Below are 24096 nucleotides of genomic sequence, written 5' to 3' on the forward strand. Positions count from 1 at the left end.
CATTTTCTATATAAACATACATACACGTGTACACATATTTTTTCCTTTAAGTGTTGCTAATTTCTAGGCCTCCACAGGATCTTGTGGCAATGAGCTCCACAGACAAAACCTTTCTTAAATTAGCCAGGGCAATCTTACCTGTGTCCTCTTGTTCCCAAATTATTTGAGGGCACATAAGGTCCAGATCTTGTTCTGAACTAGTTCTCATTTATAATTTAAAGTACAAAAAAGTGGATATGTTATCATAGCTTTAGGCTCCTTATGAGTCATTGTCTCAATCAGAACTCTGATGTAGGTTTACCATTTGGCTTTAGAGATTTGTTTCTTGGTTTAGGTATTACTTTGTCATTTCATTTTGAAATCCTTCTAATCCCTGTAGATCATCTTTAGTCATTTTAAAAAAATGCACCACCACAACTGAATTCTGAGATGTTGTAGGACAGGCTCCAGCAACACCACAGACCTTAACTCATTAGCTCTTTTTTTCCTCCAAGGGCTCAAGTTCAAGTACTCAGTTTATAAGATGGACATTCTGGGCTTTGTATCTGTCCACACCAAACCCAAATGACCGTTCTGGCACATTTGGCAACAGATTTGGAACTCTTAAACATATTAATTTACCACAGTAATACTGGGTAAGAGTGGAAAATCCTTAGGAAGGCAGAAGTGACCAGATAAGACACTACATTGTAATTAGAGAACGTATGCGTGAAATAAGATAAAAGGCAAGCCACTGGCCCTAACACCGGCTCCACTTCCTGCTGGCACCAAACATTAGGAGCAAGCAAACCTAGCCTACAAGGACAATACAAAGGGCTTCTGGTTAAGTAAGAGTGACTCTCTAGGAAAACAAAGAAGGGAAAATAATACAAACGGAGGTTTTCCAACAGTCTGACAAGAGGAATTAGCAGCATGCACACTTAGTTAATCGCTCATACCATCCTCTTTCTTACTCCCTTTCATTGCTTCTGCTGTGAAGACTCACCAACAGCCAGCCTCCTTTTCCTGAACCAAAATATTTACCATTCGTCAAGAGTTCTCAAGCAAAGAACAGCAGATGCTGAACCAAACTGGACAAATAGAAACAGCACAGGACACAGTCCTGAAGCAGAACTGTAAGACACCATTGCAGGCTTCGAAACAGGATGCATTAGTTCAAGCAGCATAACCTAGCTCTGCAAGCATTGCATTTCACCAATGTTATCAGAAAAGGAGCAGAATAAAGTTTTGAAGCCTATACTCAGGTATGCACGCGGAGCAATATAGTGAAGCTACAATATAAACAGTTCACATCAAGAAAAACAAATACCCCAGAAAATCTTAAAATGCAATTTGCACACACATAAAATACGCTAACCTGGTAAATCTACAATTAGTATCAACCAATTGCTTCTATTACTTATAATTCTGGAAGGTGCTGGCCTCAACAGTTAAGCATCGATTAAAACAGTCACTTCCAAGGATATATGGCATCCCCACAACACTGGGTCATACCAGCCAGACTCTACAAAACCCACTCTAGCTGGCCGAAAGCTTCTCACTAGTCATTTCTTCCTATGGCAGTGGGCCTCCGGCCACAAGCCATCAAGAAAGAAACTCTTTCATCCCTTCCCAAGAAATTATATTGAAGGCAAGAGAAGCACATACGTTTCTAGATACCTTTCTTGTAGAAGGCTAAAGGTTCAGACTCTCCACGGCAAACTGCTCCAAAGTGCAAACCTCAATTCAGGATTTTCAAGCCCTCCACTTCGCAGGGCTCTATTCAGCTGCCTTCTTCGGCAGGTCTTTCTTCTATTATTGTTATCAATTACTTGATTAGATGAATTAACACAAGTATGTCGTTCAAGAAGATCAAGGTGCCAAGTTAACAGCAGCCATCCTGGCATTTTAGGTGTTCACTGCCATGTTTCAAACATGACTTTTATTTAGTTTTATTTTTCAGAAAAGCCAGAACTGAAGAGATAGTCTTAATTTTCATGTTTCATGTCTGTGCAATCTTAATTCAACCCACTAACATCAATATACTTAGAGAGAAAAACCGCTTACTTCACCAGAAAAAATTGCAAATCTCTTTTCAGATAGTACATTTCAAACCATTTCTTACCAGCCTGAGATTACGAACAACCTTTGTTTACCACTTAAGGACAATCTCACAGAAACTAGTCACATTCGCTGACAGAGACTGTAATTAAATAGTATTCAAACATGGCTGGATCTTCTTTCATAAAGAAAAAAGCCTACTTTTCCCAGCAATTATGTTTGGTACATTTCTTCTGTGGTCACTTTAGGCAGACTAGACTACCAACGGTAGTTACTTCTTTTAACTCTTATTTCTGAAGCAAAACGTAGATCTTCCCAGCAACCTCATGATTTCTGAAAGAGCTTTGTTTCTAAATCTTGCCTCTTCATTACAGGCAACATAAATCCATGGCTGAAACGTGCAATTGATGAGCAAAAATTAAAACATCCAGTGTTCACCTGTCATGCTCAAAGTATTTTGCACAGGGACAAATAATTTTAATAACTTCATTATAAATGTATTTCTTAGGATAGAATATATCTTAGTAGATAAAATGCTACACAAAATCATTTAATATTATGTGATTTTTTCATACTATAGTTACTTTTTTAAGAATGGTGTCCAAGAAAGTTGAAGTTTTTAGTAGAAAAGGCATTGTTTAACAAGTTCTCACATATAATTTACAGAAGCTGTACGTACACATATTACAATTTACCACAGGAAACTAAAACTTACACTTGAACATTTCTGAACACAGACCTCAGTGCCAAATTGCCTATGCCAAATTGTGCAAAACTACATGACATTATTCGATGAATGCGATCTCTGTGACTGTTCTAGTGATCACAGTAACAAAAGCATGGGAAGATTTGTCTGCATACACAAAGGCCATAGACTTAATCCAGAGGATAGCAACTTTCCTCTGAAGTCACAGACAGCAGGTCTAGTGCCTATCATAAAGTACTTCTGTTCCAGAGCTATCTGACAGCAACTTTGAGAAAGTAATTCTAAAGAGTACCTATAAATTCACTGAATTATAGGATTTTTGAAAGCCGAAGTATAAGACAGGGTGTTTGGGATTTTGGATAACTGCATGGATCTTACATTTACCTGACTTGATCTTCCATCTAACATAATATGTAAACTCGGTCATTTAACAAAAAGTTATCCCAATGTTTTGGGTTGTTTTTTTTTTTTGTTCTTGCAACATAAAAATGCATAAAACATTTTAGACATTTATAAAATGTACATGCTCCTCAAACATTAAGAATGATTTAGTCTATCATGTTTGGAGGTTGGAGTTGGAAGGAAATTATGGAATTGGAAAGAGTCTCACAAACTCGGAAAGAAAGAAAAGAATGTGGAGGCACAAGCACAGCCTGCACCATTCCCTGAACGTTTATGAGTAACTTGCCATTTCACCCCATTTAGGATATTAGGCCTACTAAAGAAACACTGGGCAGTCCAATATGCTGATCCTTTCTTAACATAATAACCTCACTCAATAGATTAAAGAGGTACATTTATAACTTGAATTCATTTGAGTGCTACAGTAAATTATTTAGTAAGTACTTAAAAGATCTTGTCATTAACTCATGGTTCCTTTTATTTTATTTTCACTTGGTCGTCTTTTGTGAGAATGCAAGAAATGAAACCATAAGAGCACCAGTTGCTCCTTCTCTCACCAGCAGGTTTGGTTTCTGTTTTTAAAAAAAAAAGAATTAAGCTTTATATGTTCTCATAATACACATATACAGATATACAGCATTCAGAATTTCAGACCAATTTAAAAAAAAAATCAAAATGTTTAGTAGACATTTCAAGTTAAGGCCATGTCAAGATTTTCACTGAACAGCTTATAACATAAACAAACCATAATGCTGAATATAAACTAATTATTACTATAAAATCATTCCTTGCCAAATTTCAGAGATGCTCAGGATTTGAGAGTCCTGTACTGCAAGTGGCATCAAGGGACAATGACAATTAACACCTTGCACAAGTCTACACACACACAACAATCATGAAACACCCTGAGTTGTTCTGCTTCCCTTTACATGCCTTTCTATAGGGCAGGCGATGCTGCATGAACCCTCATGAAATCCTAGAGGAAACACAAGCATTCCACTTTGTTAGGCTCAACCTGGAAGTAAGAATTAAGTTGCTGTTTATAGTCTACAGACTTCCTCAGAGAAATACAGAATCTTTTCACATGGTATGAAACCCCATGATGATACTTTGACACATATACATACATCCAGTAAAATTACCAAGCTGAAAATGATCTTCCAGAAAATCTACAGAAGTTATTTTTTTGATTATGCTTATCCCAACTCAGTGGCAACATATGCCAAATAAGTCACTCGATTCAGATTCCGCCTGAGAAGTTTCTGCTTGCTCCTCTTTAAAAAGAGAAATATTTCAAAACTGCAGTCACAATAGAAGTCAAAGCAATCACACCTGAGTTACTGGGTTTATTTTTAATCACAATCTTCCTTACTAGCTATAACAGTACTAAATATATAGAAACACAAATTTAATATGGTTACCTCTTGAATTCTTTGATTTCTACAATTTCTTATATGTAAGTTATAACTGCCTGTCATCATCTCTCTGTCATCTATACACAACTGTGACAGAGTTGGGCAAAGGAAGGTCAGAGGAAGCTTAAAAGGCATTTGAGTTTTCTCTTGTCTTGACAGGGATTTCACCCCTCTACATTGCACAGGAAGTTCAAAGTTACTGGAAAAACAATAAAAGATATTTCTACACCATACATTTGTTTACAATGATTGAAAGGAAAATACCATTTCTAAAGCAAGCACAAGCACCTCACAACAGATACTAAGTTCAGAAACTTCATGCAGTTAAAAGGACTGCTGACTAGATATGTAAGCACTGAAGATTAACACTCGATTACCAATAACTAGAACTGCTACTGACCCATGAGACAATGGATTACAAATAAAAGATCAACAATGTCTGCAGAAAAAAATGGTGTAACTTGCATTTGAGTTGCACCTTCTGATCTTAAAGGAATGAACCAAGCATAACACTGAGGATACAGAAATAAGCACACACTAACATCACTGCGTGCTGAAATTACCTTATCTGCATAACTCATCTTTAAGAACTACACTGCAGTATAGTAATAAAAAAGCTATTATTAAATGCATTAAGGCACTAAGACTATTGCAGAATGTGTATCCACATTTTCAGCAGCTTCCAGTACTGTCCCTAATACTTAGCAGAGTACTTTGATATCGTTGCTTAAGCAACTGCTGGAGAAGTTCAAATCTTGATTACACATAAAGAAATCACAGACCTGAAAAGTTCCTGTTGGATAGTCATGCTAATTAAAACCACCAAAAGAGACGTATAAACAGAAAGTTGAACAAGTACTTAAGTCACACACAAGCTCAAAAAATTTGCCTGGCCAACTAGAGTAGCACAGTTAAGCAGCAGGTTAGAAAAACACTCTACAACCAACTTCCAGTTGCTATCAAATCTATACCTTACTAGAAATACCGTCTACATTTTTTTAAAAGACTGTGGGCTCATCCTTATCCTTCTGTTAAGTTTAAACTTAACGGAACTTCTTCTGCTGCCTGTTTTAGCAATTTATTAAACCGTACTCCTCCACTATACTCAAAAGAATGGGTTACTCAAAAGCATATAAACAGATGATCAAGCTACCCCTCAAGTTTTATTAAAATAACTGCAAAGCATGGTTTTCTGAAAGTTTCCTTGAGAAAAAAAAAGTATCAGCGATACCTGCATTTCTTCCTCTACAAGGATTAGAGTCGACTTCAAAAGAGTGCTAAATCTCTAATCCTTAATGATAAAAACCCCTCAAACTCCTGTACTTCCTACTCTATTATTCTATCGTGCTTTCAAAATTCTGCACCCATTTCAGCTTGTACACTACCCACAATCCCCAGCAAGACAGGCTAATAATAAAGGGTAGTTTGTTTAGGTAGCAGTTCTCCACTGAACAAAGAAAAGTTGTATTGACCCTCCTGGACCATCACTAGCCCTGAGCTGCCAGAAGAAACATAAACTGGGACCAGAGCTTCAAGATTGAAAGCCTACAGTACTCAAATATACATCCCGATTGTCAAAGGCAATATATGAAGCTTCACCAACGCTACACACCTCATGAAAGCAGTATAATAAAAACTTAAACACAAAGAAAAAAACAGTTAAAACACACATGACAACAAGCATTGGCCTAAGTGCCCAAATAGAGACATACCTACATGTGAATTTTTCACACTTAGCACAGTGGTGAAAGCTTGACTTCATATATACATATGGAGCACCAGACTCAAACATATTCCTATGCTTAGACAGCCCAGTTTAAATGTTTTTTAGTAATTCATATAGCATTATTTTAAACTTACAGTAGTAATACTTAGGCTGAATGTACACTTTCTCTTATTTTAAATATTGTGATAAAAAGACTAGTGAAATTCTGGAAAATAGTATTAACCGAATTTAAAAAAAGGTTACATTAACAACAGCATTAAAACGACTTAGATGAAATCAAGACCAGTACGTGTACATTAAGAGTGTGGAGTAGGAAAAGGAAAAAAAAAAAAAACAAAACAGGAGTCATTTCTGATGTACAGAAATAATGTCAAAATAATTTAAAGAAGGTGTAATAAAAAATTAATTGCTTGCTAAAAGAAAAACGGTGAACAAGTTTACGGTGACTACTCTACCAAAACAAGCGTTCAGGATTTTACTTTGCAAGTGTAAAAAATTTCATAAAATTGAACAAGTTCAGTTATTAAAGCATAATGTTGTATTTGAACTACGATGAGTATTATTCTTAATTTCTGCACAGCACCAAAGTCAGAAGTCCTCATTTAGTAGGTACTAGCAAGTTGTTTACTCCACAAGGTAACCAACAATGATAAAATACCTAAACTATCACAGGCAATACTCTCTAACGTTTGTACGTATGGGATCATTACAATCCCTGCCTGCCAAACATTTATAAAACATCTAAGTCTCTCTCTCAGGAAAGTATATCCAGCTTCAGTGGAAGATGGAGACTTTTGCACATAACTGCAACCACAAACCAAATCCTGCTTCAAACACTGATAATGTGTAACAGGTGTTTGGGGGCTTGCACAAAATGAGCTGATAAGGGTTTCTACACCACAACCGACTGTAGCACAACTACTGTCTTTTATTAGTAAACTCCAAAGACAGACCAGGAGCTAAAGTGTTGCAAGACATTAAAGCCACAAGGATGATCGGGTGCTCCAGTCTGATACCATAATTATGCTGCACTTCCATCATGCAGTTCATAACTCTGTGAAAGCTTTAGAACAGGCTAAAATAAAGCAGTAGCTCCAGTCACTCAAGAGCTCTTTCCATCTTAGCTTTAGGCTATGATTTCTCAACAATCACATTGAGAATAAACTAGTTCCTTATTTACGGTGATCATTACCATGAAATAATTTACTGAATAATCTTACCCTTAGTCCCAGCTTAGTATGCTGTTAAAGCATGCCTTTGCTTAATAGCATTGCCTTTGGTGGCCTAAGTGCAGTAAGTGAAAGGTATAGGCCCACTTTTAAAAAAAGTTTTCAGTCATTTGTTAAAGTATAATACGTATTACACACAGCACATTTTAGTCTCATAAATTAATCAAGAATAGAAAAGAACCAGTACATTAAATCAATGAGAACAAAGACATGCTATTCTTTCCTATTCTTGTTTACCTTTCACCCACACCAAACTGCAAACCCAGATCACAAATTATTCCCAAAAAGGTCATACCAAGAATGCACTTGCTATTACTACACTGATATTCAGGTGTGCGTAATTTCTTCTTCTAAAAGACTACACTAGCAACACTACTGTTTACAACTTGATCTACATCCTAAGCTGTTAAGAGACAGGTCTGAAAAGGCTTATTTACCTTATTACCCTCTGTAAAGCAAACAGCATTATTACAGGGTATTTTTGTAGCATAGGTGTGCTATCCATACGTCTTTTTACTTACACTTAAGCAAGGTACATTAACATTTTGCAGGTTGTTTTGTTTTTATTATTCTCCCATCCCATCCTCATAACTTTGCTAGCTTACCACTGACTGTTACAGTTGTTACTCTATTGCAGCATTATCTAGATCACAGTAACTTGTAAAGGCTGAAATACTTCCACTACCAACACACAGACTGACAAACGGGTAATTTTAATTTCCAGATTAGCCTGTAACATAAAGAATGCAAATCCTGAGACAGTAACAAAGATTGCTTTTCAACACTGAATATTTTAAAACCTTTTGTTTCTTTTTACATACGCATACATAGGTGATTTAGTCTGCTTATACACTGACAATTTCCAAAGAGCAGCCAAAACTGTAGGGCTAAGGAACATTTTCTGGAAATCGCATTATCAGTTGGAGAGGTACATTTTTCAGCATCTTCAACAATCTGCCTTCAGTACTAAATTACTGCTTTAACAACCCCCTGAAATCTATTGGTTCTTCCTGTCTTTAAATACAATGCAATACCAAGCACTGCAGCAATCCTTAGTTTAAAGCATATCATGGCATGCAGAAAATGCATCTATAAAAGACACCAGAAGGTCCCTCCGAACAGGTATTGCCACCTACAGCTGGCCAGCAGACACACAAGGTGCAGACCCTAAATTCCTCATTGTTCTTTACTTAGAGCAGAGAGCTAACAAAGTCAGTTCTGTCAGTGGTAGGTATTTTATTTCATCAGATGAAATGAGAAGCTGGACTTGTCAGCATGACACAACAGCAACCACACTTTCTTCGCCAAAGCGCTCCCTTTTTACTCATGTGACTTGCCATTACTGAGGGTAACTATTTTTTCAAGTTCCATAAATAGCCAAATTGAAGATATGAAGAGACTTTTTTTAAAAAAGTCTCAATCTCCTAGAATTCAAGTTATGCAATTTTCAAATTGGTGGCAAGACTCTGAAGCAAGTTTAAAATCTAAAAAATGGAAAATAATGACACTGCCCCTAGGATGCAACTAAAAAAATACCACCATAAATCCTTTGTTGTGAAATATCTTCTAAAAGTATCTTCTCCCTTTTTCATCAAATACACACAAGCAAAACTTACAGCAAATTAAGAAGCCCATATAAACTCTAAAACAGCTTACAAAATAAGTACGCAAAATAGTTACTGCATCAAAAATAATGTTTAATTGAAACTTCCAGTTCTACTTTAAGAGGTTTGTTCACTACTGCTTACTAACATCTTCAACAAGTATTGAATTACATCTGTAAAAGTCTCATTTGTACCTGATCAACCTTCCTACTACACACTTGCAGACATGATGAAAATTCATCCAATTTCCTGACCGTACTCTTGCTTTACAAGCTAGTACTAGTTACTACTACTAGAGATTCTCAAAGGCTGTTGTTCACAAGTCTCAATTCTCACATTCAGCTTTAACCTTCCAGCCTCTCCACAGATTCAGTAACAAGCCAAAACATACATCCTATACAGAAAATATTTCCTCCACTTTTTTTTTTCCCCCCCGTCCAGCTGTAAAGGGATCTTTTAATAAAAATTTCTCTTCTAAAAGAAAATTATGAGAGATTGTCAGATAATAAAGAATACTTCAAATCTCTATGGCAGTTTTATGTGGTTTTATCATCACCTTTTCCTCCTTTCTCTTCTGCTTCACTGCTGGGTGAAATGTACAAACAGGTGAAAACAACTTGCATCAGACTAAAGAATGAAAGCAACTCTACAGCACATGCTGTCAAGGACAGGGAGACAGTTATTCATTGTCTTATCCTTCATTCAGAAAGACTGCGTTTGAGTAATGGCAAACAACATTTCAGGTTAAGTTATTTTTAAATTCACCTACAGCAGCCTTTATAAATGCTGTAAAATACTTTTTTTTTTTTTTTTTTAAGTTTTCACTTTACAGGTAATTTAAGAATTATACAAGTCTGTACAAAATCTTACTGCAAGCATCTATAGCATAATAAAGCATTGTCTAGGAAGAGGTAAAACTGATTTTGCAATAGTAAGTATAAATACACAAAAGAATTCACTGCAACATAAATATTTTTCCATACTTAAGTTTCAAAAGCATAAAAGAAATCCTCTTCTACAGTTCTACAGATGAAATACTAAGCTCAAAAGACCATGTCTAAAATTGACAGGATTTAATAACTGAACTGAAGAAATCAAGGTAACTGCTGCAAATCCAAGAAACAGTATCAGAATCATGCACTAAAATGAGTCCATACCATGATTCAAGCTAAGAAAAAAAAAAAAAGATACTTAATACCAAAAAAATTGGCTTGCATTTCTGTAGATTGAAATACTAGAAGAGATGATGAATCTACCAACATATTAACATCTATGGCATACCCAACAGGCTTGAAGACAGACTAGTCAGAAGAACTATGGGTGGATTTTTTTGTTGGGTTTTATTTTTAATACAGAAACAGTATTGTTTGTATCCCCTTTTTATTTAATAAAGTTTGCAAATTAATCTTCCATATGACATTCTGCCAAGCAGTTCATTATTAATACCTCTTATTTCAAGACACAGTGAAGATTAAAAAACAAAAAAAATCATTCATACCAGGGAAATAAAGGTTACAGTTTTCAATGTAGATACACTCCACAGTCTATATTTAAAAGGCCATGCCCTGATAACAGGCACAGAAAGAGCTGCAAATGGTGTTCTAAAAACTGAACTGGGCTGAAGACTTAAAGATACTGGCACGTCTTTAAATGCAATTATATACAGGTTTAACGAAAGCTGGGAGTTAATCTAAACAAGGTATTACGTGGGTCAGATGTTTTTTTCAAAGGCACACCAAATGGAATTTTACAGCTTCTTCACTGGCCCCATTATGTCATCACTTACTTCTTTCTCCTACCTTTTCCCTTGCCAGGTTTAGAATCACTGGGGATGTACTGATATAAATCTTCAGTGATATATGTGTGTGCGCACATGAGACAGAGAAATAGGGATTTTATACACACATATTTACAGTATACCCACTTCTCGAATGTTTATGTATTTTTACAACACACTACCCTTTACCTCCTGTAAAAGAGGGAATAATCTAACAAACAGGCAAAAAAACTCTCAAGAGAACTCTAGTTAGAGACATCCAATGGCCAGAGAAGTGAGGAGCCAAGCAGAGTAACAGCGTATCTTGCACTGCCTTTAGTAATGAGGTCTAAGCTCCAGACCAAAAGAAATGCCAGTCAAGATGACAATACAAATAATGCCTTGCCCTGAGATCCCCCGGACACGGAAACAGAAGTAGTCTCATGAAGTTTTTAATGTTACAGGCAGATATACAGGGAGAAGTGCTGCTGTAAATTATCTAATTGTACACAAAAGTGACCTGACCACTACTGCCATGCAAAAAACCACTATTTTTGGTCTCCATTTAATAGAGTCATATCCTGCTCTGTGTAAAGCATCTAAACGCTTTTCCAACTGCAGCTAAACAAAAGTATAGTCTACCTGGAGATGACAGCTTGAACAAAGACGCAACGTGCATGGGAGAAGAAAGGATATGATCTTTGGCTAGCCAAATAACAGAGGAAGAAGGTATTTCTGGCTATTGTTACCCTGAGGGATTTAAACACACTGGGAAAAAAGACCAATCATGACAAACAGCTAACATATGCTCTTAAAATCACGGTACAGTCGCATGCTAGATGTCATTTTCCAAAACACTGAGTATCAATGAGTTTATGATTCTCTCACTCAGCTAGGATCCCCAGAAAGCTTAGGGGGCTTTTTTGGTTGGTTAAAAAAAAAAAAACCCTAAAAAAGGAAAAAAAAAAAAAAACCCACACACCACCAAACACAAACAGGACCCATAAAGAGAAGGATTAGTGTTCTGGTTTAGAAAGATCGAAGGAAGGGAAACCAAAAAATGTTTCCGAGAAAATTGACTGCTAGTAGCATAATGGTGACACTGTGGGCTTTAACACCTCAATCTGTCTTCTACCACCTTCACGTACTTATTGACTAAAAAACATAATCAGAATGAAACAGTGTTGGAACTTGTCTTCTAGCACTCCTGGAAGACAAGCTGCTACTCATTATAGCTCTCTGGCATCTTAGAAAGACATGATGAAAGCCACTAAGGCAGTCAACACCTCATGATCAACATAATCAGAGACTGCTGATAGAGTTAGTATTTTGAATATTAAGAAAAGAATCCAGCCTCTCCCAGCAACCCGTTTTATTATATTTTGTTTTGTTTTTAATGAAGTTTGGCCACTGATATTACTCCTGATTTAAGTTATGGCACCAAGAAGATATTTAAGAAGTACTTCACCTCCCATTGCTATGGCATTTTTCCCACCTTGCAAGTGTTAAGTGCTTTGTCTCCTCACCTGAGTCTCGGTTTTAATTTTCTAGTGTTCTTTCCTGTCCTCTCCCACATTCTCAAGGCAGGTTATTTATCTTAAAGTTACTTCTCACATTAATGTAGCTTCTTCTTAGACAAGAAGTTCTTTGGGATAATCACCACAGCCTTCCTGTCCATTTGTAAATGCATATCACAGGAGGTCCTCAATACAGCGAGGAATTTCCATGCGCAATTAATATCAAACAACTGCACTTTAAAACTGCTGTTCAGATTGCTTCAGCCTGCACATGCAAGAGCCTTTCACAACTGACACAGCTCCTCTGTACACACTGCAAAGAAATCATAGAATGACAATATTCGCTTGCACATACTATTAAGACCAGCCGGTGGTCATTTATTTGAAAAGGTGAAGGAAGAACATGTGCAGTTTCTTACTCTGCACAGAACTGGTGCACCAGATTGAAAGGCTCACCACCCCTCCACAGGCCTGAGCGGCTCTCACAATGGATTAGTGCTTTGAAGCAAAACCACCAAGACCAAAAGTGCCCCAAGTTCAATTTAAAGAGCCACAACGGTGTTGCTGAACCTCCCTTTTCCCACCATACTCATTTGCTTAAAGCGTCACTTGGCTGTCAAAGCTTCTACATACACCATGGACTCACAACTGGTTCAACCTGAGTGAAGTCAATACTTGAAAAAGAGAAGCTGAGGCAGGATGAAGTCTAGGCTCGTGAAGGGGAAAAAAAAATATCTAGCTAAGAATAAATATTAATTATTTCAGTATAATAAATAATCTAAACTACAATCACCACTAGCATATCCACATTCCACAGTATTCTTTTGTCTTCCTCTATACAATGGGAATATACACAGTCACAGATTGTTAAACACAATTTACCCACACAGTAGTGTCAGAGCATGATCAATACAACCCACCCCCTCAAGAGAAAAGCAAGTATCTTAATATAATACCTACATGAGCTGGGACCTGAGAAACAATATTTCTAATTAAACAAAAACGTCACACCGCTTCAATTCACAGAATGGCTGTAACGAGACCTGTAAGTTAGTGCAAATCAAACTATCAGTGTATCTTTTAATAACGTTGCAGGAAGTCTTACCTCTCATCCTCACCATCTACGAGGGGCGTTGTCAATGGCAGCACCTTCAGTGGAAAGAGAGAGGCAGAGGATGGCATGCCGCTGCTACCGCCATCTGAAACGGCTGATGCTCCAACACCACTCTCGCCACTGGCAGCTTGAGGTAAACCCACTAAGGAAGGCTCTATAGGGCGTCTGCCATCTTCAGTTTGGCTTACAGTTGACTGAGCTAGTGATTGTGCGGGGAACTGGGTAGAGCTTAGCGGTATCTGCTGTGGCACACTCTGTGCCACTGGCATACCTATACTTGTTGATATCAAGGGAGGTTGACTAACACTTGGAGCCAAATTCCCGTTCTGCACAGCCGAAGCTTGTGCTATATTCTGTGGCTGTCCCAAACCTATAGAAGCAGAAGGTATGCCAGGAGGCACAGCTGAACCAGCTTGACTTGGTGCAGGAACAGTACTAGCAGAAGGTATAGGGCTAACCGCAGGCAGCTGCTGGCCAGTCATCCCTTGGACTACAGATTCCACTCCTTGTGCCTGCGGCGGTACAGGTAACAAGGTGTTTTGCTGAGCAATGACCATTTGCTGAGGAAGGCCTGAAGCGCCAGCCTGTAATCCCTGCTGCATTATTCCTGTCTGCACAGGCTGCACTACTTGTGAAGATGGAGGAGCAGCCGTCGACGGCATGACTGGCGGTGGAATTTGGTTTGCAGCAGATGGTGGTTGCACCACAGCGGCTACGCTTCCTTGCTGCCCAACATTCAGCATTTGACCACTGGTACCTATACCTGGTATCGCTGCTGGAGCATGTGCAATGGGCTGAGCTGGGGCAGTGGCTGGATGTGCTTGTACTGAAGGCTGCATGCTCTGTGCCTGGGCAATGGGAACCGGTTGCCCCGCTCCTACTCCTGTAGAACTGGGCTGCATGGCAGGGGCTGGAGTCTGAAGGATCTGCTGATGTTGAATGTAGTCTGGCATAGCACCCGTAACTGAGTTTTGGTTCACCGGCTTAACGTGACCTGCGGCCATCTGCGTAGGAACTGTCTGTTGCTGCTGCTGCTGCTGTTGCCCATACTGCAACTGCTGCTGCTGTACAACTGGCAAAGTCTGCACAGGCTGCGCCGGCTGAGAATACGGTAGTTGCTGTTGAGCCATACTTTGAATGGCAGGTTGCTGGTGGCCCAGAGATGGGGATACACCTAGTATATTAACTGGGGCTGGCTGAACCCCAGTAACAGTGGTTAGACTGGCCTGTGCAGGAGGTTGGACCCCTGGCTTCTGCTGTGGATAGTTTACTTCTTGAGAATGCAGCTGGACTTGTGCAAGCTGTGATTGAGAAACACTCTGTGGTATACTAGATGCTGGAATTGCCGGAGGAGCAGCGCTGCTAAAATCCATCTGCTGCGGACCCACACCTTGAAACGCTTGCTGCTGTACCACAGTAGGTGCTCCTATTTCTCCACTTCCCACACTTTCTGTATAGTGACTCAGTGTGCTTACATTGCTGCTAACAGAACTCCCACTGGTGCTCTCCCTTTCAGAAGTCACTTCAAGCGGGTTTTGTTTTATCGTCTCTACTGCTTTGTTTACTGCTACTCCTTCTGAAACTGCAACAGTGTTTTCTTTATCATAGAATTCAGTGCATGTCCATCTACCTTTTTTGAAAGGTTCAGAACTAGAATCTAATTTTACAACCCTAAACCTTGACGTGCCAGATGCAGGCTGCTGCTGGCTTGATCCCACTGCCATTCCTGCAGTTGGATTAGTAACATTGTTCATGACACTAGAGGAAGCACTCGTACCATTGCCAACACCACTCAAGATATTCACATTAACATTGCTGCTAGTTCCAGACAAAGCATTTACATTACCAGTACTCGTGATGTTGCTTAAATTTATAGTACCAAGCATGCTGCTTGCCACGCTAGAACTACCGCCGCCCATATTATTTAAGGTACTAGTTCCAGTAGCAGGACTTACACCTAAATTGCCAGGAGTACTTGTAGTGCGGATATTAGACACGACAGATGCCGGGGAACCAGTGGATGATGCAGCAGAAACTGGTGCAGTTGCTATAACACTGTCAGAGCTTCCAGTTGTTGATAGTTTTCTAAACGATGGACTGGGCGGTGGTCCTCCAGAAACCGGGGCACTGCCCACCCCAGGATGCGATGGATGATGGTGTCCATGATGGTGGTGGTGAAGATGGTGGTGGTGATGAACGTGATGGGGGTGAACACTTCCGTTGATCACAACACTCTGCTGTGGGTGATGAGGCAGAGGAGCATGCTGCTGAGGAAGATGAGGCTGGTTTGGAGAAACAGCCCCAGGAGTCTCTGCCTCTTGGAAGTTATTTAAAGTCTCTTCAGAGGAGCTCCTCTCAGGTTCTCCCAAGTCAGTGGCCCTGGATAAAGAAACATCCAATATTTCTGAAGACGACAGGTCTTCAGTGTGGGACTCATCCAGGTCATCGTAGCTTTCTGTATCCTCTGCTATGCTGTTATTAGAGCTCATACTAGCTGATATTTGAGCGGGGGTCACACTGGTAATTTGGAAGCCACTTTTCTTTTTCATTTGAGCTCCAGTCTGGGCAAGAGGCTGCGGCTGGAGCTGAGACTGCGAGAGGAGGTTCAGGCTTTGTGGAGGAGGGGGTGTCGGCTGTGGACCCGCTGATGAAGATGCTGCAGGAGATGGAGGCGGTGGCTGGACCAGCAAAGGCGGCTGATAATCCTCGGCAGAGAGGGCAGCGCTCCCAACGCCGGTACCTGGTGCAGTGGGAGCAGTAACGCAGCTGCTGCTACTGCTGCTGCCCCTTCTAGGAAACATTGCCGGGTGCGCCATCTTCCTAGCACTAATGTCTGCGGCTGAGTCAGGCTGGTGCATTGTATCGGGTGTATTTTAAGAGTGCAATCCCCCGGTATGGAGAGAGACAGACATACACACACAGTTAGCTTTGCGCTCACGGCAGGGCAGAGAGACAGCACGCACAACCCCCCCGGCTCCCGCAGAGCACAGGCTGAGGCGCCTCGGCACCGCCGCTAACCACCCCCCTCCCCTCCTCCTCCTCCCCTCCGAGACAGGGAGGGGGCGAGGACCGGTCCTCCGCCGCCTCTAGATTAGCGCCTCTGAATGTGACACTTTCAATCCTCCGCCATTCACTTTCTTTCGCCTTCTCCCCCCTCCCCCCCCCCCTTTTGATTCCCACCACCCCCCTCCCTCCCCGGCCGCCCCCCCCCCCCCCCCACCTCCCGGACTGCGCCTCTCCCGGGGGGTGGGCAGCGGGCGGAGGAAATGCCCGCGGTAGCCGGCCGGCCCCGGGGGCGAGCCCCTTCCTCCCCGCGGCTCACCCGGGCGCCGCGGCTCGCCGGCAGCCGGCAGAACCGCCCTCCCCGCGGCCGCCGCCGCCGCCTCCTCCTCCTCGGCGGAGGGGCGAGGGCAGCCGGCGGGCCCTCAGGGCAGCCCGGCGAGGCGGCCGGCGCCCCTCGCCATCACCGCTGTAGTAGTAGTAGTAGGAGAGCGCAGATACGTACAGGACTGGCGCACAGCAGGGCGGCAGCGGCAGGCTGAGCCGGGCAGGGACATCCCCGTCAGTGGCAGCCATGGAGCTGAATCATTTTGGGTATTAAAGAGACGGAATAAGGAGGGAAGAAAAGCAGCAGCAGCCCGACAAGAGAGTCCATGAAAAGGAGGGAGGGAGGAAGGGGGAGCCAGCCAGGCAGCCTCGCTCTCTCCTCCCTCTGTGTCTGGCTGTCTCTGGAGGAGGCTCCGCTCCGCACGCTCTTCCTTCCCCCTCCGCCTCCTCCCCCTTTATAACAGGCGGCACCCGCTCTTCCTCCGCAGAACCGCGCCTGGGATCAGTCCTCCTCCTCCTCCGGCGTGCGCGCCTGCCCCGTCCTTTCTTTCCCTCCCGGTCCCTCCCGGCTTCCCCGCCGCCGCGGGTCTCTCCCCGGCCCGGCCCCGTCTCCTCACGGAGCGCTGGAAGAGGGCGCTGCGCGGGGCTGCAGGGGGGAGGGCAAAGCTCGCCAAAGGGGAGGGCAGGCGAGAGACAACGCAAGATGGCGGCCGCCGCGCATGCGCGCCGCGCTGGCAGACATAAAGCCCGTCTGGCCCGGGCTGACGGAAATAGGCTCGGCTCGCGCGGCGGAAATTGCCGAGCGGCGCCGATCCCCCGGGAGGGGGAAGGGCGGGGGGTGTCCCCGCGTGGCGGCGCTCCGGGATGGGGAGGGGGCAGGGCCGTGACCGTGGCCGTGGCGAGGGAGGGAGAGAGAGAGAGAGGGGGGGGGGCCGGCACCCCCCCCCCCCCCGGTGCCCCTCTCTGCCTCTTCCCCGGGCCCGCAGCATGACTGTGCCTCACATGACCCGCCGCCGCCTCCCTCCCCCTCAGCTCCGTTGCAGATTTATTCAAGTTATTCATCACCTTCTCCTTCCTCCCCTCCCTCGGTCCAGAATATTCCTGCCCATTCCTTCCCCCGCGCATGGGGAAAGCGGAGGCGCCTCGCTCGGGGGCCGCCTTCCCTGTTGTGCCCCCGGCGGCTCTTCCCCCTCCCCGGGCGGGGGTCGCGGCGGGTGGCTGCCCCTCACGCCCCGAAATGGCCGCCGCGCCCCCCCCCTCCCCGCTCGCTCTTCCCCGCTCAAGCCGGCCGGGCGGGAAGGCCCCCGGGGCGGGAGGGCGCTGCCACCGGCGCCCCCGGGTGATGGCGGGGCGGGCGCTGAGGCGGTGTCGGTGGCTGCGGCTGTGCCGAGGGGGAGCGGCGGCCGGAGGAGGCCGGGTCAGGGGAAATCGCTCCTCTGCATCCACAAGCGACACGCGTGTGCGTGGGGGAGCTCCTGCTGAGACGGGGAGAGGAAGCGCATGGAAGCGCTGCTCCGAAAAATGATGCCGTTCAAAGGTGGTTTTAAGTTACTAAACAGAATTGAGGTGAAATCCACCCATCTTCCCTCGCTGTTTCAGTGCCCGCATCCCACCGGGGAAGAAAGACCACGTGGCCCTCTCAGAGCTGGGTGGCAAACCTCGACGGGCCCGTCACGGCGGGACTCCAGCTCTCCCCCTTCCCAAACTGAGCTTCTCCTCATCGTGGAGCCACGGCCGCCTGGTCTCTGAAGACGCTCGATGCATGCGTGTCCGCCGGGACATTCCCCTTCGAGTCCTTGGAAGGTGTTGGTGTGCAAAGAGCTGCCCGGCAGGTATTTCACGGCCATGCAAGCCCAACAGATTTGCACCATCAGCGTTGCTCCACCTCTCCCGCAGCGCTTTCAGAGCACATTGGGTGTCCCGCTTTCCTACGGAGAGGGGGACAGGTTCGTACCCTCTCCCCCATTCCTCCAGCAGCCTGGTGGTAGGGTGCGCGCTAGTGCCCGGAGAGCTGCTCGTGTTTCCCACCTCCTGGCATCCTCATCCCCAAACGCAGGCATCCATGAGCTGGTAGAGGCGTCTCAAATCACTGCTCTGAAATTGGGCTGGTTTGCGTGCAATAATAAAATGTTCGCAGGATTTGGCTGTCTAAGGCTAATTCTGTAACCTGACTATGAAGCCCGCTGGTTAGGACAGTCAACAGGGCACGGGGATAAAAACAGGGCTTGGTGTTTGCTGCAGTCAATATTTCAGCACATCGTGAAGAGTAGTAGAATAACGGGAGAGAAGTTGTGAGAGTCCAAGGTGCTGTATCATATAGCCGAGTCATTAGAGAGTTCTTGTGGACAGTGTAAATGCTACTTCCTCCAGGCACAGAGGAGATTTGAGTCTCCCATGTTAGGTGCATGGCATTTAATCACTGAGGTACTAAAAAAAGCTGTTTTTCTAGCTCCATTTTGTGAAAAGGGTAAGGATTCAAGGTCACACACACAGTGGGAGCTTTTGCAGCCTGTTCCCAAATTTCATCCTTGCATCTTGCCTTTCCCTGTTAACCTAGCTTATCCAGCTCTCACTCAGTGTGGGGACGGGGTGGCTTTGAGAAAATCTTGCCTTTTGCAGCCTAATTCCTTTTATGTCTGGAATGCAGACATTCAGCTCAGGTCTCCAGGTACCTGAAAAGTAGACTTTGCAACCCCTGCTCCTTCTTGTGGCTGTAGGGACACTGCCTGTATACTACAGACAGTGCTGAACACTACAAAACAATTGACACACAATTAAATAAGATTCTGCCTTTTCTGAGAGCATGACAATATTATTTTTTTAAAACTGATAATCAGATAGAACAGCTTGAAGACCATACTACCTGAACGTGAGCTGCTTACAGGAAGGAGCCTTCATGTAACCCTCACAGATTTCAGGAAAGCATCACAAAGGTACCCACAATCTGTCTACATCTTGATGCAACAGTGAGGCCTTATATGTGTCTTTAATGAGATACTCACATGTGTAAACATTTTTGAGATGAGAGCTTGAGGTTGCAAGCCAACTTCCATTATAAATTCCTGTTCTGTCTGCTTATAACTTTCCCAGAAGAATATCCTTGAGGAATTAAGTCTTCTATGATTAGTCCCAGCTCAAAGATGATTTTTTGAATGTTTGAACAAAGTCCAACTACTTTTAAAGCACATACACTATGAATACAGATGAATCTGTTTCTAACCTTAAAAATGTGAGCAGAAGTAACTCAAAAAGGATTGAGCTATAAAGTTTGTATGCAACTAACAGACATCAACAGCCTAAAAAATTAAAACAGTAGTATTGTCATTGGTTAAATGTTTGCTTTTGCCCACGCTAACTAACTTATGTTCATTTTGAATAGTTGGTAGTCTTTTGGGCTATAAACTTCGTAGTACAGCATGTGAAACTGTTCTTTAAATTGGGTCCATATAGTTCTCTTCTTATACAAGAGAAACTGAAGCAAAAATGAAATTTAGGTAACAGTGTTAACTAATCTGCATAATGTGGGCACTGGTCAGTTAACAATCCAAAACATGGTCTAGACTAGGCAAAGCACATCTGAAGTGGCATGTTTGAAATTAATTTTTTAGTGCTGTTTGTATTTATGAACATTTTCATGTTACACCTTTTTTCCTTTGCTTATCCGTTTTCATCAGGTATATGCTTATGCTTCTCTTTCTTTCATTTTTTTGTAAGCCTTAGTCTAAGCATGAAAATAGGATTCTCAAATTAAAGGTTCTAATTCCTTTTCATATCCACTGAGGTTTATGGAATTAAAATTAAACCATTGAAATTGATAATTTAATTGCTATGAATTGTGTTATTTGATTGTTGTTTGAAGTGGGAAAAGAAATTTCATCACATACCTCATTTACAAAACACCAAATATTTCAGAATTCAGCCACAACACGATTGACCACCTTCACGTATGGACAGTAAGTGAAATTACCCAATAGTTATTCCAAACAAGTCCACCTGCTGTTTTTTAATGAACTGTATCAGTCGACTAGCTGGAACCAGAGGTGATTCTGTCATGACTGGATGGATCCAGCACCTTGTTCACCGTGGTCACTGCTTATGACTGCAGGGCAGATGGTCCTGAAATTCCGTCACTGCCTCAGCTGGAGACTGAAGACTGCTGGAGGGTTGCTAGTATAGAGGAATCCCCTTGGATTGCATCTCCTACATACATGCTTCCCAAATAAGCAAGCACAGATGGGCTTGATGCAGCCCTTGCTGCCAGGTAGGAAGAGTGAGTGTCTGGAAGAACTCTTAGTTCAACCTTAAAATCTTAATCATTCAGGCTAGTGCAAGAGAACAAGATCTTCACAGTGTAAATATTTAGAGATCTGTCTCCTATATATGTCATATTTCTTCAGACAGGAAACAACAAGCCTTGTTGCCACCACAGATTCTCCAAGGATACCAGAAGCAGTACTTTAATATTTTCTTTCTTTGGCTCCTTTATTATTTGACACAGTTGTATGCATTCATCCTAGCATATACAGTAGTTTATGTCTTTGTACAGAGTAATTATAAAGCCAACAAACAGGAACGCTATGGGTTTTTTACTCAACAGTCAGCATCATGGCAGATCATTCTGATGTGTGTTTTAAATCCCATGTGACTGCTTCATAATTTTTTAAAAACTTTAATGAAAAGAATTTTTTTATGATATGAAGCTGCCATTGTTAGTTTAGACAGAAGGCTTTTCTGTGTTCATTAATATTGCTGACTGTAGTCTCTAAGTTGATTTGCAAAGATGTATGCATTTTTTTTTCCTTCTTAGAGAAGTACTCGTAAGAAAATTCTCACCTTTCAGCTCTGAAAAAGCTGTAATTCTGCTTCTGCATTTTCTTAGAAAGTTCAAGTCAAGTCTTGATCTTCCTTTCTTGTTTTGTTTTTAGTTGGCTGGTTAGTTGGTTGATTGGGTTTACTGAATGGTTCCAAAACGCCTACTGAGACATTTTTCAGTCCTTATTTTAATTCTTATGAAATAACGTTGAACATTTTTGGAAAGGGAAGTTTTCTCACAAGTTTTTATTAAATAAATGCTTGCAGAAATCGGCAATTCTAGCAATCTTTCAAAAAAATCACCTTCCTTTAGACTAGTCAGGTCTACTCCAATGCCAATATACTCAAAATCATATCTTTATAGATCATCTGGAAAAGTTGTTTTAAAATATTCATTATACCTGCACTTGGGGAATGTGGCCAAGTAGGTAGTCTTTTTTTCTAATGGGGATTGCATTCAAATTCAGATTTTATGAAAGACTTGTAGAAGCTTTATCATCACTTTAAACTGTACAGACTATAGGTGTATAGACTGTGCACTGTTTTGCAGGATCGAGGGTTAAAAGTAAATCCTCTGCCAGCCCGTGACTGATGCATTAGCAGCCAAAAGACCACCATGATTTTATCACTGTTATCATCTTGCTCTCCTTTACTTCTCCATTTTCACTTATGTTTGTAGTCAACTGACGAAATTGCATCTTACAGAAGCGCCAAGTTCTGGAAAGTATTTCTCAGATACCTCAGCCTACAACTGTAATGGATCCAGTTCCACTGTGGCCTGAGATCATTTATTTAATTAAGTGTTTGTAGAGTACAGGTCTCAGATTGTTAACTGTTTGATCTTTGATTAGTCAGCCAGGTGGTATATATAATTAAGCTGAAGATCAAGTGAAATAGATGATCAAATCATTGAAAAATGGTCCAGCTGTTAAATAGACCCTCCCTTTTTTACTTCTGGAAAATCTATGAGCACAGTAGCAAGTCAACCAGTTTTTTAGGTTAGTTTTAGTTTTTATGAACTGATGATGAACACTTGCACAGGACTCTTTAATAGTGTCAGAAATGTAAGCTCTTAGTTTGTAGTTCTCAGTCACAAAGACTGTGTGGAATTGTTTTCTTTTGACTGATCCTAACCCTGATAGAGAAAAGCACTTAGAAAATGCTTTGTTTAACAATGCACTTTGTGTCCCCTGACTACACTGGGAATTCTGTGATGTCTAAAAGTTCTGCAATTTATGTGTGGTTTTCTTGAATGATCAGGGGTGAATGTGTCTGTTGTGATGAGGCACAAATCTTTAAAATCTCAGGCTAGGAATAAATAAATACATTTTCTGGTGGTTTTTTTTTTTCCCCCCAAAGCACCAGGCTTGTTTGATGGAGAATTCTTTGGAAAAGCAGAATGTGTAGCTAGTTAGTATTTAGCACAGCCACACAATTTTTGTCATTGTGTTATCACATAGTAACTGGAGGCAGATAGGGTGTCCTAGTTGTGAAGGGTACAGAGAAATCCTTCTTGAACTCATTTAATTGCCTGAATCTTGTGTATCTAATTTTCATCTCCCTTTCGGCTGTGTCAACAGCATTTCTTCCCATCTAAAACATATTCTGTGGATGCAAATATTTGTTTGCACAAATCCAGAAATTTCTACTGCACAGTACTTTAGCAAACTTAAACTTTGGTTTTTATATGCATTAGTTGTAGTGTAACTGAACTGCCTACTGAAAGCAAGCACAGACTGGTCATGAGCACAGCAAAAGTAAGCATAATTTTTATGAGTAGTCACTGTGTATGTTTTTCCATAAGTCCAATAATAAAAAATCACCTATACCATATTATTTCTCTGGTAAAGGACATACAAACTTATTCACAGTAATAGGAAATTTAATTTCTCCACTTCTGTGAGGTCTTTGGGGTCTTCCCCTGCTTTATAATTTTTCAGTCATTTTGATTATCTGTGCCTTTTAAATTACTGTACGTGACACTTTTGCTTCTGCACACATACACTGACAAGCCCTGAAAAGCCAAATTAGATGTCCTTGTGACAAAATTCAGTGGGAAACAGGTTTAGGATTTCCAACTCAAGCACCAGAAAAAATTGCCTCTATCAATTTCAGTAGAACAAAAGATGTGCCAAGTCCTGACGGTTCAAACACATAGTCAGAGGCTTGACTTCAGCCATGTGAACAGTCCCTTTGACTGTTAACTTTTGGTGACTAAACCCCCAAAAACTTAACATTAAATGTGTAAATATTTGTAGGCTCAGAGACAAAAAGATGAGGTATGTGCTAAGGCGTGGTCTTATGGAGCCTGAGGATTATGTTGACCTTTAGTTGGTAACCAGGTTGAGTCCTTATCAGCAAGAAAGTTACTCCATATGCTGCCAGACCAGGTATTCTTCAATATTTTTTGAAAGATGCTAACTTTTTGTCTGATAGGAGCTTTGTCTT

General features: G+C 42.0%; 1 protein-coding gene across 2 annotated transcripts in view; it reads right to left on the reverse strand.

Annotated features, from left to right (window-relative positions):
* TSC22D1 (TSC22 domain family member 1) overlaps positions 1 to 17046 on the reverse strand; it is a 96471-nt gene extending 79425 nt beyond the window's left edge. The window contains exons 1-2 of one of the 2 annotated variants that reach the window (XM_075706814.1): positions 17015 to 17046; positions 13501 to 16358 (exon numbers count right to left, since the gene is read on the reverse strand). In XM_075706814.1, coding sequence (XP_075562929.1) covers positions 13501 to 16325 — 2825 coding nt within the window. In that variant the 5' untranslated portion in view covers positions 16326 to 16358; positions 17015 to 17046. Of the gene's footprint in view, positions 1 to 13500; positions 16359 to 17014 lie in introns of those variants that run through there. The other variant, XM_075706805.1, reaches the window with a different exon arrangement.
* Positions 17047 to 24096: the final 7050 nt, after the last annotated feature.

The sequence above is a fragment of the Pelecanus crispus genome, chromosome 1, assembly GCF_030463565.1.
Source record: "Pelecanus crispus isolate bPelCri1 chromosome 1, bPelCri1.pri, whole genome shotgun sequence".
NCBI lineage: Eukaryota > Metazoa > Chordata > Aves > Pelecaniformes > Pelecanidae > Pelecanus > Pelecanus crispus.